Source organism: Ammodytes marinus (assembly GCF_949987685.1).
Source record: "Ammodytes marinus genome assembly, chromosome: 13".
In the NCBI taxonomy this organism is placed as follows: Eukaryota; Metazoa; Chordata; class Actinopteri; order Uranoscopiformes; family Ammodytidae; genus Ammodytes; species Ammodytes marinus.
Window position 1 is genome coordinate 3,483,433 of NC_137217.1, and position 26,697 is coordinate 3,510,129.

Sequence of the window (26,697 nt, forward strand, 5' to 3'; positions counted from 1 at the left end):
TGGTCTGGTAGGACCAGGCTAAATGAAGTACGATGGTCTGGTAGGACCAGGCTAAATGAAGTACGATGGTCTGGTAGGACCAGGCTTGTAAAACAGACCAAGAGGAGCTAAAAGGCTGATGCTTTTCATTGGATGTTTTGTGTGCATAAAGGCTTAGGGTTAGAGTTTGCTGTAGATTCCAACAGATGGGCAGAATGAATAGTCATCGATAATAACACATGACCAACACAGCAACGCTACTCCTAACAATTACAATGTTAAATCAGTTTGTGATTGCCAACTATGGAATATATGTTTTTAATGGTTTACAGTACCAGTCATTAATCATGTACATAACACTGCACTGTTGGAGAGTTACATCAGTGTATCATTTCTTGTAGTTGAACATTTAGATCCATGAGCACAACTCTGCAAAGTTCATATGAATTGTCTTTATATTGCATTGACCTCGTACGTTTACATAATCTCTCATAATATCAGTCGTTGTCAAGAGCTCCATTCACTTTGTAAGTGCACAATCTGAATAATCCAACCCGAACTTTCTCTACAGCCAATCACAGCCCGCGATGCTGTCAGGTCCTTGTTGCATAGACATACAACTGTCCTTTAATTTCTCACATGTATATCCATTAAAAAACGCACACACACACACACACACACACACACACACACACACACACACACACACACACACACACACACACACACACACACACACACACACACACACACACACACACACACACACACACACACACACACACACACACACACACACACACACACACACACACAGTCTTGCATGTTGGAGTTGGCAGGGGGCAGTGGTCATCAGCCCTGGAAAGCATAGATCTCCTCTTCACTGAAGCGCTGCTGCTTCAGCAACCTAGAAGATCAGCAAACACAAAAGTAGTACTGAGTAAATACAAAGTGAGTACTCGTAACAAATGTCTATGTGAGGTCTTATGTAGTAGGGAGGTCGCCTCTGGAGTGCAGGGTCGGAGGTTCGATCCCCCGCCTACCCATCACATGTTGAAGTGTCCCTGGGCAAGACACTGAACCCCACATTTCTCCCGATGGTTCAGAGGGCGTCTTGCATGGCAGCTACTGCCATCGGTGTATGAGTGTGTGTATGAATGGGTGAATGTGGTAAGAAATGTAAAGCGCTTTGGGGCTGAGAAAATCAGCTAAAAAGCGCTATATAAGTCAAGTCCATTTACCATTAAACTCTGCAGTTAGTTTGGTGAGAATAGTGTAATCATAACTCATAAACATTGTTGACCAAACTATGAATATAAGAACCATATAGAGGTAAGAGACACCCCTTCTATGCCTAGGACAGCTACAATGGTAATAAAATAATGAGTACACACCCTATTGTGAGCTCTGTAAAGGCAGTGGGGCCGCACACACACACGTAACTTTTGCATCCGTCTGGTCGCGTCAAGAAATCCTTGAGCATGTCTCCATCCACACGCCCCTTCCTGCCTGGCCAACCTTCACAGGGCTCGGACAGGACGTACTCCACCTCAAACCTGATGAAAATCACACACAATATTTATATTATTCTGTAGGTGGGCTGTGACAAACAAAAAGTGTAGGGCTAAACACACACACACACTGAGTACCTGTCATCACTAGCAGACAGTTGATCCAGTTGACAGTGCCAGAGAATGTCCTCCTCCCGTCGGTTAAAGAAGAGCAGCTTGGTTTTACTGAGGACACACAGACATCATGGTGTGGTTTTACCAGACAAAGACTTGATGATTTATACTCATACTTTATACTTGATGACTATACATACAAACACTGAGCACTACACCTGTTTTAATAGAAGGGTCAATGATGGCCAGGAGGTGTTTTGTTTAACCTTACTAATAAGTTCTGGTTATAGTGAGTGCAATCAAGAGAGAGAGTTCTGTTTATAGTGAGTGCAATCAAGAGAGAGAGAGTGGGGAGTGAAGATGCTGTGATCAAGAATAACTACAAGCCTTTATCAAAGCTGGGGTATATGACTTGGGAGAAAATGGCAGTTGGGATAGAGATCCAAATACCTCAACCGCTCCACTCGTGTTCTCTCTGGTCCCTCCCTGACACATTCTACCTGCTGTAGCTCCTCCCTCCGAACGACAACTAATTCAGTTATTACTAATGGGTGGTTGTGTAACTTCATAACAGATAGTCCGTAGAGTGACGTTATGCTCATGTGCGTAGTGGAAACTGTGATGTCATGGTTTCCACAGCGACCCAGTTTGCGTGTTTACATGTCGAGGCTGGAGTTGCCTATTCAAAATGTCACACCCTGCGTTCCAAATCACATACTTTTTCTTTTTACTACACTACATACTAAAGTACAGGAGAGTTTCAGGGCCAAGGGAGAGAAAACAAATCAGATAAGGAAGTTTTTCGAGAAATGTCAAGAATAAAGAAGAAAAATCCAAAATGCTTTTGGAGTTAGTGGTGCATCTAGGTATTTTCAGCATGCTACAATTGACGTGCATGTATTGGGACATCCAGATCTTTTTCTGGTATACTAAATAGTAGGGAAGTATGGGGATTGGAACGCAGGGTAAGTCTTGTGCTAGTTCCCACCTGATGTTGTCCATGGTGTGTAGAGCCAGTGTGATGAGGCGGGCCATGGGCGTGAACCCTGTGCCTGCTGCTAATAGGTAGAGCTGTGTGACATCACGCAGGGGGCGGAGACTGAAGCTTCCCTCTGGTCCACTGACAGCTATCTTGTCAGCTAGTGAGTTAAACAGATAAGAGATCAAAATTGGATACTTAAAAACTATAATAAAGGAGGGACAATGAGGAGATTTTTAGACACAATAAAATAATACATAATTATTGTGTGTGTTACAGTATGTACAGATAACATGACCACTTAGAGAAAAGTGCATTTCATATATAATGAGAAACTCAATGGCGTTTAACGGTCACAGGTTTCTTCTAGTGCTAATAATAACTGATTTAAGAGAGAGTGCTGATGGAGGTAAAGAGAAATAATAAGAGGGTGGGTGCTATTAGGAAAAGATGTGTTTGCTTTGTACTGTACATCTGCACCTTAACTTTTCTCCTTAAGTATGACACTTAAGGTTTCATGTCTCCTTAGCTAAGGGTCTGACTTAAGGGAGTTGCACAGAATATCTTAAATGGTTTTCCCCCTCAGTCTCTCACTCCCATACTATTGACCCTCCGTCTCACCCAGGCTGTGCCTTACCACTGTGCAGGCTGTGGAGGTATGGCGTGAAGACTCCGTCAGGGTAAACCTTGATCATGAGGTAGAGATCGGACTCTGTTGAGGGGGTCTGAGAGTCTGCTACCAGGCTCTGATCCACTGCAGTGTAGGGCCTCACTATCTCTGTGCCTGGATAGGGACAACAGGAAGAATTAACAAGACACTTTATAGAATGTTAACCTCTTCTACTTTTTCTTTTAAAGGCCTACTTCACCAGTGGGAATATGAAGGTGTATTGAACTCTAAGATCCTATGTAGTATAAATGTGCAAATCCTAGCCTGAGAAAAGGCAGAAAGAGTGTTTTATGGTCTCACTGTCTAACCCTACAGTTGTGATGTCACAACTGGGCAAATACAATACACCTTCATATTCCCACTGGTGAAGTAGGCCTTTAAATACTTGATTTTTGGATTTTTCTTTTAAAGAACACAAACACACAACTGGAAAAGTGAACACACAAACAAAAGACAAAACAAAACAAACAACTAGCATGGCGTACTCTACTTAAAAGGTTTCTAAGACATTGTTTAAATGAAAAGGTAAATGTTAAACAAAAAATAGGTGTCCTGAAGGTCACTATATAGTCCAGGAAAGGCTGACATATCTGCTTCAATTGTTCTACTTTTCCTGATATATCATAAGGGATTTCTCCATATATAGAGTGTTAGAGAACTCTATGAGCCACGTATCGACGCAGGGGGCTTTCTCCGTATTCCAAACCTTAAGAATCCTTTTTAGCGATAACCATCCCATACTGGATAGACAAAGCTGTAACCTCCTCTACCTTAATACTCTCTCTCTCTTCAGCAAGATAAAGGTTGCGTTCCGAATCGCATACTCTTTCTTTTTTCTATTCTACATACTACATCCGACGATAAAAAGAATCTAGTTCGGATGCAGTAGACATACTATTGGGACATACTTTTCTCTCTTATTTCATCATAACATTGCGCCTTGATCTTGCCTCTTGCTTTTATATCCGTCGCATCCCCGTTTATTTTCATAACATGGACCTATAGGCTTCGTCGATGTTACGTCACTTCACGTGCGCACTGGATTGTGGGTCAGAATCGCCCAAATAGGATGCACTTTTCAACACTAACAATCTTGGCCGCATGAAGTAGACCATCCGGGTATTCTAACCATCCTAAATCTGGCCACAAGAATCGGGACATCCTAAATCTTTTTTCTGCATACTATATAGTAGAAAGTATGCGATTCGGAACGCAACCAAACACTTGTACTTTATACTCTTTACTGCCCCCTAATGGACATAGAAAAGGTTACATCGTCAATCAAGATTTTAACAGTAGTGTTTTTGCCATCATGTTTTTCACTGCATTGAACATTAGAATGTCCTAAGACATAAACCCTTGCACTGCTTTTTATGAACGACTTACTCTCTGGATTAAGTTCACTTTATAATCGTATTACGTTATTAAAAGATGCACAAATACTACCAGTGTTTAGTTCATATTCTTTTGACTTTCAATGGATTTTTTTGTTTGATTAGAGCAAAAAAAAACAGTGTTCCAAATTTTCCAAACACTTTTAGAATTTCACATTTGAGCCAAATACAGACAAGTTTTATGTAGATACATGGGAATGACAGTATCCCAACATGGGAGTTCTGTCACAATATAGAATGGGCTCTAGCTGAACCTGTCTGAAAACAGTTTAAAGAAGCAGTCAATCTACTACATGGCTTCTGACGTACAAGGTAACATTGGTTAAAGCACAATGTTTTACTTACTGGTTTATATGTCATACTAACTTTAGTTGTATAGCACCTTTGTACACTAGTATTTCATCCACTGTATTTAGTGCAGTGTAGCCCCTCTGCTCTGTTGCTCACCTTGAACGAGGGCTTTGAGGTAGACATGTTTTCCGACAGGCACCTGCCGGACACTCCCGCGTGGAAGTTGCAATCTGTACACGTGGGTGTTATAGTTGACCTCAGTCTTAGACACCAGCACACAATCCCTATAGTAGGGAGCTGTGGAAAGAAAGCATTGACATACACTTGTTATTTACAGTTGCGATGCACACCTATAATGAAGCTAATGGAACCCTGATGGGATTGAGTTTGAACATGTGCCCTTATATGGGATTATATTAAGAGGGTTCAAGGATTGTGAGACTCCAATAGTCACCAGAAGTGGCATTGTGTGTTGGATTTGGAGAAACTACTTGTGATGTAAGTTATGTTGAGTTATTTGCATTGTTTTGTTTTTTGCAAACATCTTAAAGGTTCAGTCAGCGGAATCATAGACATAATAAAGGATAGACGCCGCGTTGGGCGTTGAGCGCGAGAAATGCGGGCGCCATCTTGGACCGGTCAAACTCCACTCAGTGTAGTCTGTTTGGCAGGTGCAATGAACTGTCAGCGCATGTAATTAATCATATCTCATTAAATACCAAACTGATTTTCACGCGGTTTTCTTTGCTGCAAAGATCATACATGTAGCTAAGATACAGGGCACAAGTTTCGACGTGTTTTAATATTAATAGTGTGCTTAACAGTCATAGAAGATTCTGATATGACATAAGTAACCAGACGTCCGAGTCACACACTTCGTCCGGGAGGAGATTGAAACAGAGGATGTGTTTCTGCTTGGGGAACATATTGAGGAAACACAGTTTGGCATCGACAACCACCATTCCGACTTGTTGTCATTGGTTGTGTCTGTCTTTCACAAATTAAGGCTGCACCACATTGCCAAACTCGCCTCGCTTGAATTACAGAAAGGGAAGAAAGAAGCTCTGTAAAACAGTCCTCTTTCAGGGGTTTTAGCTAATCAGAGATCAGAATCCTTTTATTTCTCTTCGGAGTAAAATGCGATTGTAAGGATGGTTAACTTTATTTTATGCATTTGAGTGTTATTGTTTGCTGTTGTTGTTTGATTTTCCCTTAATTTAATACTTTTGATTGCTGTGGTTTTGTATTGAATGTGTTTTTAAATGTACCGCGCTGCAAGGCACGCATTGATTTCCTGTCCAAGAAGACTTTGCTTTTAAATAATCCCGTCCTCTTTTAAGAGGCAATTGCCTAACAAGCTTGTGTTTTAAATTAGAGAAATAAAACATATTTTAACATGAACACTCATGTTGTCCTTCTCTTTTAATGAGATATTATATACACTGGTTTTTATTTAGATTTAATGCCTTCATTAGTCTATAGTGTGTGATTTGCAAAATACCTATCATAGCCTACATCACATCGTCCCCATTGTTGGTTGCCTGTCCCTGGCTAAACAGAAACAACTACCTGTTCCCGTTTTGTTGACACCTCATTAGGTTTTTCAATCAGATTGCTAGTCAAACTGGAAATGTCTCCGTTTTCCCCCTTTTCGGGGGATGTTCCTCGTTTTGATCTCGGACGTCTGGTTACTTATATCATATCAGAATCTTCTATGACTGTTAATCCCACTATGAATATTAAAACACGTCGAAACTTGTGCCCTGTATCTTAGCTACATGTATGATCTTTGCAGCAAAGAAAACCGCGTGAAAATCAGTTTGGTATTTAATGAGATATGATTAATTACATGCGCTGACAGTTCATTGCACCTGCCAAACAGACTACACTGAGTGGAACGTGTGACCGGTTCAAGATGGCGGCCCCACGGCTCGTCAGCGCCAATAGGCAGTAGCGGCCAACGCGGCGTCTATCCTTTATTATGTCTATGAGCGGAATGGTCAGTTTAGCTAACTTCCTGTCAGTGACTGCAGTTAGCAGTCCCCTCCCTCGTCCCCACATTAATGCACTGCGGTCTTCAAGCAGCGAGTTATCTAGCATCATCTCAGATCCATAAGTGTGATAAAACATGATAAAAACCATCAAAACAGACATTGGGAAGGATTTTTACCTGCTCCGCCATTGTAGGCGCATACACATTCACCCATCTGTCGCTCTGTCTGCACGTGCACCGGCAGTGAGACGGGTGCCGGTTTGTAGTGGGATCCCCGAAAAGTTTATTTGCCCATTACATGCAGAGCGAGTGACTGAGAGATCGGCTTTATAAAACGTGCACACTATGTAAGTGATCACTGTATGAATAAAGAGCGATTTAACACTTACATTAACATAAATAAATCGCTTACTTCACCTTTAATGTTTGTACATTTTGCCAATAAAGCTTATATGCAATGGGGGTTGAATCACTTTGATTGTAAGTGTACTTGTTTTACAGAATGTTGAGGGGAAACGACTCAAACTAAATTTAAACAATTTTCCGGACAAGTTTTGCGGTTTCATTTCATGAATTTTACAAATACGAATGTACGTAATTAATGTAAAAGAATATGAGCTATCTGAATCCTCAGGTGGGAGGATTTCTCTGCTTTGGGATCTCACCTCTGTCTTTCTTGCGTAGAAATGTATTATGAGATTCCAGAGGCTGGCCCAGACTGCTCCATTTCCCTTTAGCCTGTTTGCGTATGCTGACCTGGATCTTTCCCACGGAGGAGGCAGTGTGGACTGTTGAAGAACATTACCATTAACAACAAGAAAAAAACTAAACAGATTTTGATGATAAATTCATTTGGGATAGTTTCCCTGCGTTCCAATCCCCAAACTTCCGTACTATTTAGTATGCCTTAAAAAGATTTAGGATGTCCCAATACATGCACATCAATTGTAATATGCTGAAAATTCATAAATGCCCCACTAACTCCAATAGCATTTTGGAGTATTCGTCTTTATTCTTGACATTTCTCGACATAATGAAAAAAAAATCTTCCTTATCTGTTTTATTTTTTCTCTCCTGTGGCCTAAAAATTTTCTGTACTTTAGTATGTAGTGTAGTAAAAAGAAAAAGTATGAGATTTGGAACGCAGGGGCAGTCTTACCAGCAACGTTCCCCTCCACTTCATCAGCTAGACCTGGAAGAGCATGAAGACACATTCATTTTACAAGTCATGTTTACATCAGCATCATTGTTGTGTTTGCTTCACTTGCTTCAAAGCATAGCACAGGTGTCATAATGACGTTTATGAGTCAAGCGTTCACATCATGTGTTGTTAACTATCGATAATTCTGTTATTTAGTTTCCCTTATGATTGTATAATATTTTAATGCTGCAACATCCATGCTTTTAGCTGTAAACTTTGTCCTCATAACTGTTTCTTTGAACATCAAGGTTTTGACCTCACAAACATGCAACGTGCTCAAGGCGAGATGCACTGAATGTCCTGGGAAAAGGGGAGTAAGGAGACTCCCGCCACATTCTGTTCTTGGACATTGTATGAAGGATGAAAACTTGCTTTGACAACACACAAACCAAATGTTACGCATACACATCTAGGAGATATAAAGCTTCTGTTATTCTGTTCATTCTTGGTATCAAACATGTATGCTACACTTGTGATGCATGCTGATTCCCTTGCTTAAGCTAGCAAGTAAAATCTACCAGACTTTGAAGTTTCCTGACTCAGATTCTTTATTAAGACACTTGGGTTTTAATACCAGACCTGCTAACTCATAGGAGGTGAAAAAGGTGACAAACACCCGTCCCTTCTAGGGGGGTCGGGTGTGTTTCGCTGTCCAAATGATTGACTATTGTTAAATATCATTCACACAACCAGAGTTTTCCACTATTGCCTCCAATGTCCAGCTGGGTGAAAATAATAGCCAGCTGAGATCCCGACCCTCCTAGAGGGTCCGGGGGTATGTCCAGAGGCTAAATCTGAGGAATTGTGTGTGAACAAATAATTTGGAGACACTGGGTCAGATGAATTAGAAGCTATTGAAGAAACACACATGGATTTTCCATAAAAATTTTAATTTAAAATAAAATATTATGCAGGGTCCTCTGGGTTGGGCTTGGAGCTCTTTTTCTTTTACGGGACATATTTTTCTGTAATATAATGAATACATTTAAATGCAATGAGAGGAACGAAGCAGAAGAACTCTGTTGTCCAGCTATCTTTTTTTCCACAGACGAGGCTGAAATAGGTTATACAGTGCATGGGCAACTGAAGGCAGCCCCATTTCCAAATGTTTTTAAATAAACTCAATACACACTGTGCATGGACGTGAACGTGACGTGATCAGTTAAACTCGGATTACCTCCCAGATGAACTGATTAAATTATTGGGCTATTAACTATCTGGATCAAAACATTGTATTAATTTTTTTGTATGATATAATAATATGATGTTAATATCAAACTTTTTTTGGGGGGGCCCCTGTCGGTCGGGGGCACTAAGCAACCCCAAAATTCGCTTATGCCTCGGGCCCGGCTCTGATTGTGAGCGCACTGCAGGCGCTTCATTTCTGCAATGTGCGCTCATTAAAATGTCAGCTTCACTTAACAGTCCTGTGTGGGTCAACAGTGCAGTGCAAAATATGCAGCATAACGTATAACATTCGTCTACGACCGTGATGTTAAATCACCTTCACACAAAGCCTCCGCCCCAGCAAAGCAGCGAGTCGATCGCTGTGACGGTGAAAATCACCGGGAGACCTCGCCAGTGTGAGCGAGTGAGACGCCGCTCAGAAAAAACTCTGTGGTTTGATAGATGAAATCATAGTCGGGGATATCCTGCCCGTTAACGTTGTCTACGGGAACGGCTTCCGCGATCTGTTTCTATGTCTCGAGTCTAAATACACAGAGCCATGTCGGCAAACTGACAGCGCGACGAAATAAAGGGACTGTACAGTGAGCTGCGTTAGTTTCTGTTTTCAGCCGAGTAAGTTACAGTCACCTCTGAAGCATTGACAGCGTTTAATCAAATCCTCTAATTTTTTTTTTTATTATCAAAAAGGCTTTGATTGAGACTTTTAGCCAATTCTAAAGTCTGAACACACACAGCGGCAGCAGTGATGCTTTACTGTGCCCGATCTTAATTCTGATTGGACAATACTCATGACGTCTACCAAATATGTTTTATTGCCAAGATAACGATATTCCCTTGTCTCACACTACGGTAACTCGCCCACACAGTCCAGTCTGGGAAGCGCTGGCTGACTTCTCTGGCAGCTGCCAGCTGCCGCTACACCCCCCCCCCCCCCCTCCCCTCCCAAACACAAAAACTCTTCGGATCTATACGATTCACATGGGTCATATATTTTGATTCTAAACGGCGAAAATCGCTGAAAAAAGACGAGTTTGCAGGTATGAATACATGAGCTATCAGAATTCTGCTGACAATGTGTCTATTAATATTGAAGGAAATGTTCAGCATTTCTACATTGAAGGTGGAGTCAGTTATTGTGCATGTTGACAAATGATCAAAATCAGTGAATGTCTGGTATGTAAACAAGGGGGGGGGGGGGGCACTGTAGCAAGCGACATGCCAATTTACAGAGCATAGGCTGTGTATCAACACTGGATTATTTGCCCAGCTCGCACAGGTAGCAGATCCTGAGGAGATATTCACTGATTTTGACAAGAAAATGAACTATTTTGGCAACAAGCCTTCTCCAGAATCATTGACTCATAACTGAACAGCAGCTCCTGACAGAGGTCCTTGGTGACAATGAGACAGAGGAGTGATTTACATTTCAGCACAAAGAAAAGAGACAGAGGGGGAGTAACAACACGTAAACCCAAATGTGCTCCACCTCAGTGAGGACAGAGAGACACATCTCTACCTACTCACGTAAATGTATCATGTAGGACATTTTCCCAAGCAGCACCTCCAGTCGTAGAACGCCCGCCTCAAGGTCAGCAACCGTGCACCCTGAGCTGGGGATCTGACAGACAAAAGACCTTATGCATCTGAATCTGATCTTATTGACCTCGTTGGCCAGATATCAACTTCATTCTTCAAGATTTTATTTTTTTTAAATCAATTATAATTTAATTTCTAATTCTATTTCTAAAAATGTACATGCTGAGTAGCTTCAGACCAAATGACTGTTATATGAATAGGGAAAGAAAGAAAGTCCAGTCATTGTCCATCCGTCTTAACCATATCTCATCCACCACTTGCTGGCATTTGGTGTATGAGGTTAGCCTTGTTATAACGTTAACTCGTGCCTCGTGGCTGTGTGTGTGTATGATCCATTACCTTTCTTTTGGCATAAACCACCAGATGTACAGTCACATCCGTCTGGAACCAGTCGTACCTACACACACACAACACACAGCAGATCATATTAACACTGGTTATGTCCGCGTGTTGGTGTCTGGGATGTTTGTGTGTAGACAGAGTGCTTTCATACCGGGGTCTAGAGTCTTTGTCTGGGGGCGGGGCCAGAGAGGTGGGCGGGGCAAGGCCAGTCGGGGGTGGAGGAGGGAGCATAGCTGAGAGGAACACAAGGTTAGAGTTAGACTAGCCTGGCTCCCCCTCATCCAGAATGACCATACTACGAGCTGTAGTTTGGTCTGGCTGTTCGAGACTAGGGTTAGACTGACAAAAACACTTTTATACAACATTCACTCAATGTTTGACACAGTCAGCACGTGTACAGGCAGAATCATAATCGGGTAAATAAACGAATAACACCTCAACAGGACTTGTAAAATGCATGTTAGCACCTTTATCCAATCTCCTTCGCACAAAAATCGGCACATTAACGGACATGCAAAGTCGGATTATAACACCTAGATAACTCGTTCATAGTCGGCTTTCTACCTGCAAGTATACAGCCATCGTATCGCATATCGGAGTATGCGTTCTGCACATGCTCAAGAATTCCCGCCGAGGATTTCACCCAGAAGCAGGGACGTTGGAACTATTTTCTTAGGGGGGGTGCTGTAAATTGGCCGAGGTGCAGTGCTATCAGACAAAGCAGCAGGCTACTGGTTAAAATGAGCAATCTATAACCGTGATAAAATAGCCTACTTATATAAAATAATTTGATTAGAATTAAAACAAACTATAAAAGCAAATAACATTTAAGAATTATCCAAAGTAGCCTATCCTTATAGCCTTTTTTTTTTTTAATAATCCTTGAATTTGAAGGACATAGGTTTTGATTAAACATTGGGTTGTGACACTTTATAAGTGGGTGTCTGGGGGTACTCCCCCATAATTTTTTGAGCATTAAATGCTTAATTTCCTGCATTCTGGTGAATTTTTCCACGATCTCCGTTAGTTTCAGTTTACAGCCGACAAAGTTACGACCGCATGAACAGCGTTAAAATAAAGCCTCTCATTCTTATTATCCTAAGGGCTTTGATCCAAATGATGAAATCTAAACATTACGGCGGTGCGTAAAAGGAAAGCGCAGTTGGCAATCTCTCCTCAGCACTGCAATTGCAGCAGCGAAAAAGCCACAGTAAATGTCGATCGCACAGCCGATTCCTGCCTCTGACACGTTGACTCGCAACATAATGGGTCGAGGCTTTGCATTGGCTTTGGCGATTTCCCGTGCCTCTTGTTTTCTCTCCACACAAAGCGTTCTCTCTCCCATTGCACACACGCATGCCCCGGCCGCTTCTGAGAGCACAGCCAGTGTTGGTTCCACCCGAAAAAATAAAATAAAATAAACACAACTTGGACACAGGCCCTGAAGCTGAATGACCGCTCTGGTAACAGGCAGCCCATTACTGGACGCCGAATACTAGACCCCGAATATAAGACGACCCGACTTTTTTCCGACCTTACGAAGTGTTAATATGTTCGCCTTTAGGGGTGTATTCACACATGGAAAGTCCGTTAGTTCACTTGCTTTGGTCCAGACCAAATAGAATTTGGATTTTTTTGTTTGGTGTGGTCCACTTTCATATTGCCCCTTTTGCAAGTGAACCAGCATTACGAAGCAAAACCACACGTGATCTAAGGTCATTCATTCATTGGACAGACATTCTGGGGTGGAGAGAAGCATGAAGAACGAAGTAAAAACTGCGAATTTATCATTGATATAATATGGAGTTAAAAATAATAAAAATGCCTACATCTAGCCTATAAATAAAGAAGAAAAAAATCTAATTATTGTTGTTTCATATGTTTATAATATGTAGCCCTATGACAATGCCACGTTATGTGGCTTGTAGCCTACGATGTGAAACATCATTTTTACTGTATTTTTGCTGCTGGACGCGCGACTCGCGTGAAGAATAGGCTCAAACTGAAACACAGCTGATTAAGCTGTGTATCAGCTGGGTGTCAGTTCGGCGCAGTTCAGCACCAAACTGACACGGGGACAGTATTGACGGTCCCGTTGGGAAGAACAATAAAAACACACACTTCATGCAAAGCGCAGCGTGAACCTGTTGGCACTGTAGGCTACGGGAGACGCTCCTCTCCATCTGATCGCTGATCCGCACGCATCATTATCAAATGTAATATTTTCGCTCGGGGCTCCCGGTCAAACCACAACTAATCTTCCTAACAATGGCGACAACAACACTTTCCCATAATGTGAAGCTGATGGCGATTTATTAAAAAAGAAAAGAAAGAAAAGGCGCAGTGCTTCCTGCAATTGGGTCGGATCGAGTCCGGCCAAATTCACACCACAAACGAACTGCAGCAGAGTGCGTTTTGAAGCGCATCGAGACTACCTCTTCAGCTGGGTCTCGGAGCGTTTGTTTGGTCCGCCCCCGAGTGCGATTGCTGTATTCACACCTGTCTGAAAGATGCGCACCGAAGGTGGAAGTGCACCTGAGTTCGTTTCAACCGAACTAAACACAGCATGTGTGAATACACCCTAGGTCTACTGATGCATTCTCGCTCACAGGCCGGCGGGGACACACTTCTTATCAGCGGTAACTTGGCACGATACCGGGTGGCACGCACCTCGGAGGAGCAGGTGCGCAGGTGAACGTTGGATCCTGTCAGCGCGTCTCTCTCTCTCCTATATATATATTATATATTATATATATTATATATATAAGCTATATATATTATTGTGTAGATATATAGGCTCTGTCAAGTTGATGTGAGGGAGCAGGAGATGGGAAAGAGAGGACATAGGCTATGAGACTGTTTACAGAGCAATCGCGGGAGCACAGGGCAAAGTGTAGGGGGGCGGAGAGGGGGTGCAGGTGGTTGTGCACTTCCAACGTCCCTGCCCAGAAGTGGAAGGAGACGACGTAATAAATAGTAGTGATCTCATTTTAACTGTCGACTCTGGGGATTCTGCCATTTTAGTACTGTTGGACCTATCAGCTGCCTCTGACACAATAGACCACACCATTCTGTTATCACGTTTAGAAAACTGCGTAGGAACTAAACATACAGCACTCAAGTAGTTTCAGTCATACCTAACAGATAGGACCTTCTCTGCCCACCTTGAGGATTATTCATCAGAAACCGCCCCACTCACGTGTGGTATCCCACAAGGGTCTGTTTTAGGCCCGATCCTGTTTTCACTACATATGCTACTACTGGGATAAATTTTTCCAAATTACAACATATCTTTCCACTTTTTTGCCGATGATGTACAGGTCTACATGCCTCTGAAATGCAAGGGTTCACCACAACCATTACTCGACTGCCTTAAAGACATTGAAACCTGGATGACCCTTAATTTCCTTAAACTCAATCCCATTAAGGTCATTGTGTTTGGAAAACCTGGTGATGTGGAGACATTTGGTCCACTGGCTGTAAATCTGAAACAATCTGTAAAGAGTCTTGGTGTGCACTTTGATCATGTTTTTAAATTTGGCAAGCAGATCCCCACTGTTGTGAGATCTAGTTTTTACCAGCTCAGACTCATAGCCAAAATAAAATCATACCTCCCTGCCAAAGACCTAGAAACAGTAATACATGCATTTATAACATCTCGCCTAGATTACTGCAACTCACTCTAATGTGGGCCTGGACCAGTCATCAATTCAACACCTGCAGCTTGTCCAAAATGTGGCTGCTCGCCTCCTAACAGGCACAAAAAAGAGGGACCACATAACCCCTGTGCTCCTTTCTCTCCACTGGCTTCCTGTTCGCTACAGGATTGATTTTAAAATTTTACTTCTGGCTTTTAAATCACTCGCTCAACAATTATAGGGGAGAGTGGCCTAAGTTGTGCAACCTTTCACTCAAAGTGACTTTAAAGTAAGGCCTTGACAGTAAAGTCTCCAACTCAAATATGTACATATATTTCAGGGTGTTGTGCATCCCTGGCAATAAAAACTTTGGATCTGGAATAAACTGTTGAAGAAATATAGCTTTCGGGAAAAAAGTTGTCTTGCTGCACAACTTGCCCCCGGTGTGGTGTAATTTGTGCGGTTGGAGAGAATACCATGGGGTAAATTGTGCCATTGCTATATATCTCATAAACTGTAATGCAAGACAAATCCATTAGACCAGGGGTGTCCAAACTACGGCCCGCGGCCGATTTTAAAAATATAATGTAATATGGCCCTTTGAATTTTGTTTTTTGCATTTCTTAGTTAACCCACTAGTGTGCAGGGGTGTCAAAACTGATTGATTGTCCCGTGGCACATTTTAAAAATATAATGTAATATGGCCCTTTTAATTTTTAAATAATTTAAATGCCCTCATTATATTACAGAGAAATATGTCCCATAAAAGAAAAAGAGCACCAAGCCCATCCCAGAGGACCCTGCATAATATTTTATTTTAAATTAATATTATTATGGAAAATCCATGTGTCCTTCTCCAATAGCTTCTAATTCATCTGACAGTGTCTCCATTTTTTTCATACAAAATTCTTCAGCCTCTTAATTTCCCTCTCAAAGTGCACCAGATTCATGCATTTCACTTTAAAAACTTAAAAAAATCTCCCGGGGGGCGGGGGGGGGCATACCCCCGGACCCCCCTTGGTGGGGCGGGATCTCGGTTGGCTACTATTTTCACCCAGCTGGACATTGGACGCAAAAGCAGAAAACACTGGGTGTATCAATGGCATTTAACAAGAGGGGGAATGTATCTGTTTAATGTGCAAGTAAAGTGTTGCCGTGAAGAAGGATTACAATTTACAAAGACACTATGAAACTAAACATCAGAGCAGCTACATGTCCTGATAAATGTGTTATTTTTGCAAAGTTTTGGTAGATTTTTCTGTATGTGGCCCTCAGTGAAAAAAGTTTGGACACCCCTGCATTAGACAATCACTTATTTAAGGTGTATTTAAAGTAAATAAAGTAAATAGTTGACAAAGATTGAAGAGTGGTGTCGTTAAGTGGAATTGAGATGTCACTCTCTTCTGAGCTACTGTAGACAATCACTTTCTTTTGGTGACCAACGTATACAGCCATGCCACTGGCACAACTCTCAGAAATGTACTTTGCACTAGTTGCTCCGTGCTTGTGAAACCAACTGCCACCTGACAAATGTGATTCCCTCTACATTTCTGCCTTTAAATCAAGGCTCAAAACCCATATGTACACCCTGGTGTTTCCTCCCCATTAACTATCTTACCTCTGCACTACTATCTGTGTTTATGTGGATGTATGGGCTTTACGTCTTTTATTTTGGTTATTGTTATTTTACCTTCATTGTTTACCTACTGAATGCACTATGTACAGCACTTTGGACAGTGCAAACTGTCATAAATGTGCTTTTATAAATACATTTTACTTACTTACTTACTTACTTACTTACTTACTTACTTACTTACTTATAACTCACCTAGGCCCTTTGGCACAAATCACCCCTATCCCAGAAATTTGGATAATAAGCATGATGCAGCAATTTAGGGCTGACATCGTGCTAACTGTATAGACTCAAAATGTAGCATACCAAAGCACTAAAACATGTGTCAAATGTTTTCAAACTTGTCTATAAGTGTTCAGACACAATAATCAAAAAACCTTGATCATGGAAATTTTACTTTGAAAGGCAAAACACAGTTTTTTGAGCTTAAATGTGTTTATATCTTATTCCTTGTGTCTCCCTTCTTTACAGGATGAGTCAAATGGATGGCTCTTCTTAAATATGTGGTCACATTTCCAATTTCTTCCACGGTTTTCTAGAAACAAGGGGTGGCACAACTTCCAAAATGCACAACTTAGGCCACTCTCCCCTACTATTGTTTTGTGGTTTTTTTTGTGTTTTTTTGGCATATTTATGCTTTATTGATAGTGTTAAGAGACAGAGGTGAAATGGGGCAGAGAGGGGAGTGACATGCAGAGAACGACTGCGGGCAGGAATCGAACCCGGGTCTGCTGCTGGGCCCGGCCCGGGGGGAGGACGCCCTATCAACTGAGCTAAAGGCGCCCCCATTGTTTTGTGTTTTAAGTTCATTTTAATTCTTGCTTTTATGTGTCTTTATGATGTTTTGGATGTAATGTATTTGACTTATTTTACTGTACAGCACTTTGGTCCGACTCGCTGTTATAAATGTGCTATATAAATAAAGTTGACTTGACTAGTGTTGTTGTAGCGGTCATCCGGACGTGGCTCTATAACCACTGGTTGAAAGGGCTACAGCGCCACCTAGCGTAGCTCAGTCAGCCATGCTCCGGCTATTTATTCGATTCTCTGAAAAGCCATGCATACTCAGACAAGTGACGTGGTCCATTCGTGTGGCAACATCGGTATATGGCTTAATCCTATCTAGCTGTCCCATGTAAACGCACTGACTGATGCAGAGATACTGTATGTTGTGTGCGTGTCTGTACCTTTAAGAGCTGTGGTGACTTTAGTGGCCATCCTGCCCACCAGGCACTCTTTCAACATGGACTCATAGTTCACCCAGCGATGGACCTGTGCACAAACACACACACACACACATTGCCAGAGCAACACATGGGATCTCATTAAGTCACTCATCCTCACATTAAACAGCTTTCAGAACTACATCAAACTTTGCATTTAAAACACGTTAAGTTATATTCAATGATTAGATAGGCATCCTTTAGTTTGAACCCGAGCAACGAGCAAGGCAACTATGTAAGAACATTAATCAGTAGATAATTCTATCCCAGTTTGACAATACAAATATATGTAAAAATATCAAGATGAAAACAGAAGCTAACAATAGTCTAACTTGAGGCATTTTCTGAAAATCTAGAAACTTTTGAATTTGATTGTTTAAAAAATAAAAATAGATAGCAGAGCTGCAGCGTGTGAGCAGAATAGCTCCCCGTATTAAATTATAGTACAAGTCTCTTCACTTGTACATGGATGGACAGCGGGCAGTTTTTTTTTTAAAGATATTTTTTGGGCATTTTTATGCTTTATTGATAGTGCAGAGAGAGAGGTGAAATGGGGCAGGGAGGGGAGTGACATGCAGAGAACGACCGCGGGCGGGAATCGAACCCGGGTCTGCTGCTGGGCCCGGCCCGGGGGGAGGACGCCCTATCAACTGAGCTAAGGGCGCCCCCATTGTTTTGTGTTTTAAGTTCATTTTAATTCTTGCTTTTATGTGTCTTTATGATGTTTTGGATGTAATGTATTTGACTTATTTTACTGTACAGCACTTTGGTCCGACTCGCTGTTATAAATGTGCTATATAAATAAAGTTGACTTGACTAGTGTTGTTGTAGCGGTCATCCGGACGTGGCTCTATAACCACTGGTTGAAAGGGCTACAGCGCCACCTAGTGTAGCTCGGTCAGGGGGGGGGGGGGACGCCCTACCAACTGAGCTAAGGGCGCCCCCTAGACAGCGGGCAGTTAGACCGTGTATCACATGTTGCTGAAACTATACCAAATGGATTCTAGCCAAAACTTCACAGTACAGAGAAATTACATCAACTTTAAAAAATATATAATATCTAGGACTGGTTTAACATTCATGTTAAAAGGTCATTTTTAAGACTATAATACTACAGTATGTTATAATAGAAACCCTTTTTATTTGTGCGCTAAGGAACTACGCGGGGTGCTGACGGGAGACGGCGATTTAGATTTTATTTTTTACAGTACATACAACAGTAGTCAAAGCGGGAGGTGTGAGTTGTCTGAGCGGCTGCCTGAACTATACAGCGCTGCAGGAAATAAATCTGTTTACATTTTTCTTCATTCATTCATTCAAAATAGTGAAGACTTTACCACCCAATAGAAACACAGGTCAGACGCACATCCATCTACAAACCAATCAATGTCCAGTATAGGGAGACTCATCACATGTAGGCAGGCCGGCAGGGTTTTTCCTGGCTCAGAATGAGCCTTTGGGGGATCAGTACGCGACCGACTTTTTTTGGAGTCGCGACTATGTGCAACAGTAAAGGCAAACGGGTTTGTGTATTTTAAGAGGGGTGTGGGGTTGGGAGAGGGGTGTTTCTGTCCAGCTCAAGAGCATTTCAGTCAGCCTGTCAATCACTGCGTAACCATGGAGCTCACTGACGCTTATGAAATCACAATAAACAACCTGTAGATATAAAGTCAAAATACTAATAATGACTAGGCCTACCTATTTAATACTTTAATTGTTTCTAATTGATCTAAACCATGGAAATTGCAAGAAGGTAGGGCTGCTCGATTATAAAATAATCATAATCATGATTATTTTGAGTGTTATCACGATTATTAAAGACAGTTAATCATTGATTTAAGAACATTATGCATTTATTTTACTTTTAACAAGGTTTTTTTCTAATAACACCATGACTTTGGACTTTAAACAAAGGCCTAATTGAACTGAAAACAGGGAGAATAGGAATAGGCTTAAGTTAATAAGTTAAACATATTTTTAATAATTGAATAAAATAAATATGTCAAAATAAAAATAACCAGATGTAAATGGTGTTGATAGGGCACGTCTTTTGATAGCATTAAATGTAAGGGCATGATTTATTTATGTCAAGGAGCAGGGTGGATAGGCAGTTGCATTGTAGTGTTGACGGTTGTGGTGGCAGGAGTCAAGGAGCTTTAAACTTCCTGTGTTTTTTATTCAGTGATTGCTTGGTCATAGACCACTATGATTCGACTTAAAGTGAATAAACAAATTGGTCGGGATGTTTAGAGGTGCAGATCAGGTCGTATATGCCTTTTTTTCTCTCTCTCTCTGTCTCTCTCTCGCGGTCGCTTAGGTCACGTGACTCGACTCTTGCACATTATTTTAGTTTGTTGTGAGTCTGAAGTGTTTTCAGACAACACAATTAGTTTTACCTTTATTCTCATCATCTAGAAGTTTTTCAAAGCACCCGGCAATGCACAACATCTCCCTCCTACTCTCTGGACCAGCCGATAGCTCAACTATCAGGTGAGGGAGGGGCCAAGCGAGCGCACGGCTGAAAGGGTTCGCTGCATTTAAAAGCCTGCGTGCGGAACAATGATAGTTTAAAATGTAAATGTAAATGTACTTTATTTATACAGCCCTTTACAACAGTCCTTTCGGTGTACCAAAGTGCTTTACAGCAGTGGTTCTCAACCGGGGGGGGCGCGGACAATCTACCGGGGGGGCGCGAGGGGGATGGAAAAAAAATAAAAATAAAAAAAATCTTATTATTTTATTTTTTATTTTTTTATTTTTTGTAGCCTAGTTCAGAGATGATATGTATTTTTTTTCTTTCTTAACTTTTTTTGATAGGTAGTTGCCAAGTTCATCACACACTCCAATCCACTGATATGAGATCAGTTTGCAATTTTCAAGTACTGAATTAATGGTAGGACTGTGGCCACAAGAACTGGTCTCTGGTCAGCAAAGGTCTTGAAAACAGCATAAGTGTGCTTGTGACATGCGTGCCACCCATGCATGTGTATGGGCACGTGTCCCAGCAGATTTTTGAAATCTGAATAAAAAAATTTAAGTTTGTAGTTAGCAAGTGTAACATGTTCTTAGGGCAGAATTTCATAAATAAAGGTTTATTTTTTTAGCAAGATATTTGGTCAAAAGCTAGTTGTCATCCGTCCCTCTGTCCAGTTGTTAGGCATCTGGCTGCTAGCAAGTTATGTTGTCTTGCTAATTTTACTATTCATCTGAACTGAAATAAATATTGACTTTTTCCTTTATTATCTTCGCCAGAATGCACCAGAATGCTTAGATTACATGTTAAAAACACAAAAAAACTTCTGGGGGGGATGCCTCCAGACCCCCCTTCAGGGGTTTAGTTTTCTGACAAAAATTACAATGGATACCAACATGATGTGGGCATTTGGGATTATAAATCATCTTTGAATTGGTTGTACAGCACATCACATGCTATTCATTCAGGGGTGCGATGGCCACCCCACTCTAGCTCTGTGGCCCACCTTGGCCACCCCCAGTAAAAATTTCCTGGAATCGCCACTGAGACACACACAACTCCGCGTTCAGGCTGCACAGCACATTAATCGCAGGTAGCATTTTGAGCTAAATCTGGCCACTTTCCAAATCCAAGACTCAATAGTTGAAACATTCTCTGAACTGGGTTGTCAGACAGCAGTGTTTCCCATTGATCATAGACTTTGTTTTGTGAAGCTTTTTCATAACAGGTATACAGTCATATGAAAAAGTTTGGGAACACCTCTCAGCCGGCATTATAATTGACTCTGCTTTCACAAAAAAAATATAAAAGTGGTATGTCTTTAATTTACTAGGAACAGCTAAGTACTGGGATGTTTTCCAAACAAAGATTTTTTGAAAAGCAGTATTTGGTTGTATGAAATAAAATAAAATGTGAAAAACTGGCTGTGCAAAAATATAGGAACCCTTGTGGTTTTGTTGATTTTAATGTCTGTAACAGCATGTAAAACTGATGACTTTAAACACAAAATTGGTTGGATTATGTTGTTAAGCCTTGAACCTCATAAAAATGTCTGTTTAATCATGAGAAAATGTATTTTAGGTGCCTAAATGCAAGTTGCACTTCTCTTTGACTCTCTGCTGAAGTGAGACAGAATGGGATCATCAAAACAGCTCCCAAAAGATCTGAAAAACAAAGATTGTTCATTGTCATGGTTTAGGGGAAGGCTACAAGAAGCTTTCCCAAAGGTTTCAATTGTCAATTTCGACTGTAGGGAACGTTGTCAGGAAATGGAAGGACACAGGCATAGTGGCAGTTAACCCAGGCATGGCAGACCAAGAAAAAAACAGGAGCGGCATAGGTGGAGGATTGTGAGAATGGTTGCACACAACCCACAGATCACCTCCAAAGACCTGCAAGAACATCTGGCTGCAGATTGTGTATCTGTACATTGTTCAACAATTCAGCGCAATTTGCACCAAAACATCTGCTTTTTATAAAGACCAAATAACTTAATTTTTGTCTCATCAGTCCAAAGCATGTTCTTCCAATATGAAGCTGGCTTGTCTAAATGAGCTTTTGCATACTCCATGCAACTGTATCTGTGGCGTGGACGCAGAAAGGGCTTCCTTCTCATCACCCGGCCATACAGATGTTTTGGTGCAAATTGCACTGAATTGTAGAACCATGTACAGATACACAATCTGCAGCCAGATGTTCTTGCAGGTCTTTGGAGGTGATCTTTGGGTTGTGTGCAACCATTCTCACAATCCACCGCATATGCCGCTCTTGTACTTTTCTTGGTCTGCTAGACCTGGGTTTAACTGCAACTGTGCCTGTGTCCTTCCATTCCCTGACAACGTTCCTTACAGTAGAAATTGACAATTAAAACCTTTGGGAAAGCTTCTTGTAGGCTTCCCCTAAACCATGATAATGAATAATCTTTGTTTTTAAGATCTTTTGGGAGCTGTTTTGATGATCACATTCTGTCTCACTTCTGCAGAGAGTCAAAGAGAAGTGCAACTTGCATTTAGGCACCTAAAATACCTTTTATCATGGTTAAACAGACATTTCTATGAGGTTCAAGGCTTAACAACATAATCCAACCAATTTTGTGTTTAAAGTCCTCAGTTTTACATGCTGTTACATGCATTAAAATCAGCAAGACCACAAAGGTTCCCATATTTTTGCACAGCCAGTTTTTCACATTTTATTTAATTTCATAAAACTAAATACTGCTTTTCAAAAAATCTTTGTTTGGAAAACATCCCAGTACTTAGCTGTTCCTGGTAAATTAAAGACATACCACTTTTATCTTTTTTTTGTGTGAAAGCAGAGTCAATTATAATGCCGGCTGAGAGGGGTTCCCAAACTTTTTCATATGACTGTACCTATTGTAGAATTTATTCTGTGTATGTTCTATTTAGGCTACTATTTTCTTCTCTTCTAAGGAGATTTAAAAAAAAAACATTTCCTCAGTGTCTCATTGATACAATCTCATAATTAGCTTTTAAAGTGCACCAGAATTTAACGTTAAAATATAAGAAATTTCCGGACCCCAACCCTAAACCCAATGTTCAACTCAAAGGTGTGCCACTGGCCTAGCCCTTGTGATAATAACACTAATAGATTATCTATCTATCTATCTATCTATCTATCTATCTATCTATCTATCTATCTATCTATCTATCTATCTATCTATCTATCTATCTATCTATCTATCTATCTATCTATCTATCTATCTATTTAAATGTTTTATAATGTGTTTTATGTATTCTAATCTTGCCTCTGTAAAGCACTTTGAGTGGCCTTGTGTCTGAATTGTGCTGTATAAATAAACTTGCCTTGCCTTGCCTATCTATCTATCTATCTATCTATCTATCTATCTATCTATCTATCTATCTATCTATCTATCTATCTATCTATCTATCTATCTATCTATCTATCTATCTATCTATCTATCTATCTATGGTGGTGTGTGTGTGTGTGGGGGGGGGGGGGTTTGTCAGGGTCGGTGGGGGGCCCAACTGCAATGACCCAGCTTTGGGGGGGCCCAGCTTGCAGAAGGTTGAGAACCCCTGCTTTACAGAATTGAGCAAGATAATAACGATGATTTTGTTTTCATGATTGAGGGAAGCCGTAATAGTAATCGAAAATGAAATTCAAGTTATTGTCCAACCCCCCCCCCCCCCCCCCACTTAAATTGGGCTGAATTTGGAGAGGTTTTAAATAGCTATATTTATTCTCAATCTTTATTATTTTGGCGCTCCTGATTTTCCTTTGGCGCTGGATAAATCCGCTTTGGCGCGCGCCAAAACTTTCTCTATGCAGGAAAAACTCTAGTCTGGTCCAACCAGACCATTGTACTTCATTTCATTTGTACAGAAGGTCTGGAACTGCTGTAATTGGCAAACGTTCACTCACTTGGAGGCGGGTGTCTGTTGAAGTTTAAAACTATTGGATCTGCCCAGTACCACTCTGGATTAGCCAACCAATCGCATAACGTTTGGTCGTCACGTGTGTCATGAGCCGGCTTCTGACGGTGCGTTCAAGTTGGACAGGGAACTCGGAAATTTCTGACTTCACTACATATTGTGGTCTATGGATCTACCGGTACCTGGCAACGGTAACTTGCTAGAGCCTAACGTTTAGTTATTTGGACGAGAAAGGTTGTCGGCGCCCATACTTTCGCGAGCAGATGCACTGGAACACAGACAGGTCGGAACTCGGAACTACCAAGTCGGAAATCTCCTTCTTCCGAGTATAAAGGAACGCAGCATTCAACTGAAACTGGAGCGCGACTTCGACGTCATCGTTCTCAGCCACTCGCTCTGTTCGCTGATTGGACGGCCGGAAATTTTCCTCAGCTAGATTCCACTAATACCACCCAGCCCCAGACTGACTACTGAAGGGAAAATGAAATTTGGCCGGAAGTAGGTAGGCGGGCGGAGCCAGGCTAGAAAAACCCTGCATGTAGGTGATAAACACAGACGTAGGTATTTCATGGAAAGATATTTAGTGCACTGGAAAAACTGTAATATAGTGAAAGCAAACCTACACTGATCAAATCCATACAGGGGATTAAAATATATTCCTTAGTTCAGACCTTGGTGCGTACTATTAGGTGTGACAGCCTCCTCAAAGTATGTACTGTATGTTATGATTTACGATGTTAATCCTGATTTTCCGAACACATTTCTATATCCTACTATATCTACTGGCGAGAGACTGCATCTCTTCAGTCATAACTATAGTCCCACTGTTGATTGTAGTTCCTTGACTCCTTGTAAGCAATACAAATGTATTATTTTTTTTGGACTTGAATATTGTGTCAACCAGTATTTAATAGCCAACTTTCATCTTAACTAGACAAACTGGCTTTCAGCTGCCACGACAGTACGCTCACCCAGGAACTGCAGCTGGCGTAGTACACACACTACTGCTTTAGTCCAAAGGGGGCGCTAGAATGAACACGCTTCCTTACCTGGTCAAAGAGCTCGGTGCCATCTATCCCAGCTGCCTTCATCAGCTCCTCCTCTCCTCCAGGGTGGTAGTCCATGTAGGGAGTCACATTGTACACCAAACCTGAAAAACATACAGAGAAAAAGCTTCATGTATATCCCAGTGCTGACAGAAAGCACTACGGCAGTGGCGAAGTGGGTAGGGAGATCGCCTCAAGAGTGCAGTGTCGGAGGTTCGATCCTTTGGAAATAAAACGCTATACAAATCCAATCCATTATTATTATTATGTCAGACTAGCACGCGGGCTCACCTCGTATACATGTCCAGCAGTCATCTCTGGTGTTGTGTTTGAGCAGCTCTTCCTGGGTGACGTCGATCAGCCTCCCTCTCAGCCCCGTCAGATCCTTCCCACTCTTGGCAAAGCGAACCCAGTCCATCAGACTGTGGCCAGGCTTTAAGGCCACCTGATGGGTAAAGAGGGCAGTCATGATGTCATGTTACAGAGTATGAGCTCATTCTTGATTCCGTCCTGGTGTATGTATGAAGGGGTGCTGAGACACAGTAACGGCATGTTGAATCCCTGTGCCCACAGAATAGTGCTAGCTATACCAGTTAACACTGTTGCTATTATTCCAAGAGAACACGTAGTATACATTTGATTATGTATGCCGACTCTGAAAGGATTTAGCAAGCTAGACATTAACCTCATTAAGATAGATAGATAGATAGATAGATAGATAGATAGATAGATAGATAGATAGATAGATAGATAGATAGATAGATAGATAGATATGAACAAAACTGAAAGGATGCATTAAACTACAAGAAATAAAAAACAACCTAGCATAAACAGAAATAAAAACTGAAAGCGTAAACATTTTTAATGAAACCAACATAAGTGTAAACATATGAAATAAAATAGAAATAATAATAAAATAAAAACTGTAATTGACACCTATTAAAATACCAAATGAAGAACGGTAGGCTATGTGACAACATTGCCTGAATGCAGAAAGTAAAGTTTGATACTTAGTTTTAACTCCAGTCCTTATGTGGAGTCAGTTGTATAGTAGAGATGAGTGTAGCGGCCAGTTACCTTGTTCCTTCCGGACTGTCCGCCCGGGGCGACCCTCTGCTGGGAGCTGGGCGCAGGGAAGGACTGGCTCGGTATGTTCAACATGTTGACGCTCCGGAGGCAGCCCCAGTGCCCAAGAAAACCTACTTCACCAACGGCAGGAAACCACAACAACACACGAAGACAGCTGTCTGCTACCGCTTACTGGAACAACCTCCTCCCTTGATAAGACACATCTCTGTCAAAAACTGTGAAGCAATGCTCTGACATAAGAGGCTAAGCTAAGATAGGCTAACACAACATTAGGCTCCCTGCCGACTTCCTTACTAACTTTAAACGATTATATATCGTCACATTAAATTTTAATTAAAGTTATTATTCGCCGTGTTCATAAAACATTTGCAAACAATTAGATGCTTGCTGTCGAGTGATACATTGCAAGCTACCTTCCTCTGA

General features: G+C 41.4%; 1 protein-coding gene across 1 annotated transcript; it reads right to left on the reverse strand.

Moving 5' to 3' along the window:
• cyb5r4 (cytochrome b5 reductase 4) lies at nt 1-26,697 on the reverse strand. Its single transcript, XM_080039063.1, has 15 exons — nt 26,263-26,697; nt 25,477-25,630; nt 25,189-25,289; nt 17,717-17,801; nt 11,410-11,491; nt 11,256-11,313; nt 10,845-10,938; nt 8,091-8,123; nt 7,597-7,719; nt 5,095-5,235; nt 3,221-3,367; nt 2,593-2,743; nt 1,629-1,715; nt 1,374-1,535; nt 1-886 (listed from the first exon to the last, which is right to left on the reverse strand). Exons 1-15 carry the CDS (start codon nt 26,344-26,346, stop codon nt 832-834), a joined length of 1,557 nt encoding a protein of 518 aa, XP_079895189.1. The 5' UTR covers nt 26,347-26,697; the 3' UTR covers nt 1-831.

What these genes read in the sequence shown, in the direction of transcription:
- cyb5r4 (XM_080039063.1), bottom strand. Translation starts at nt 26,346, where the DNA reads ATGTTGAACATACCGAGCCAGTCCTTCCCTGCGCCCAGCTCCCAGCAG. An exon ending in GACAGTCCGGAAGGAACAAG is followed by an intron (nt 25,631 to 26,262) that starts GTAACTGGCCGC and finishes TTTACCCATCAG; the next exon opens with GTGGCCTTAAAGCCTGGCCA. An exon ending in CTGTCTGCTAGTGATGACAG is followed by an intron (nt 1,536 to 1,628) that starts GTACTCAGTGTG and finishes GATTTTCATCAG; the next exon opens with GTTTGAGGTGGAGTACGTCC.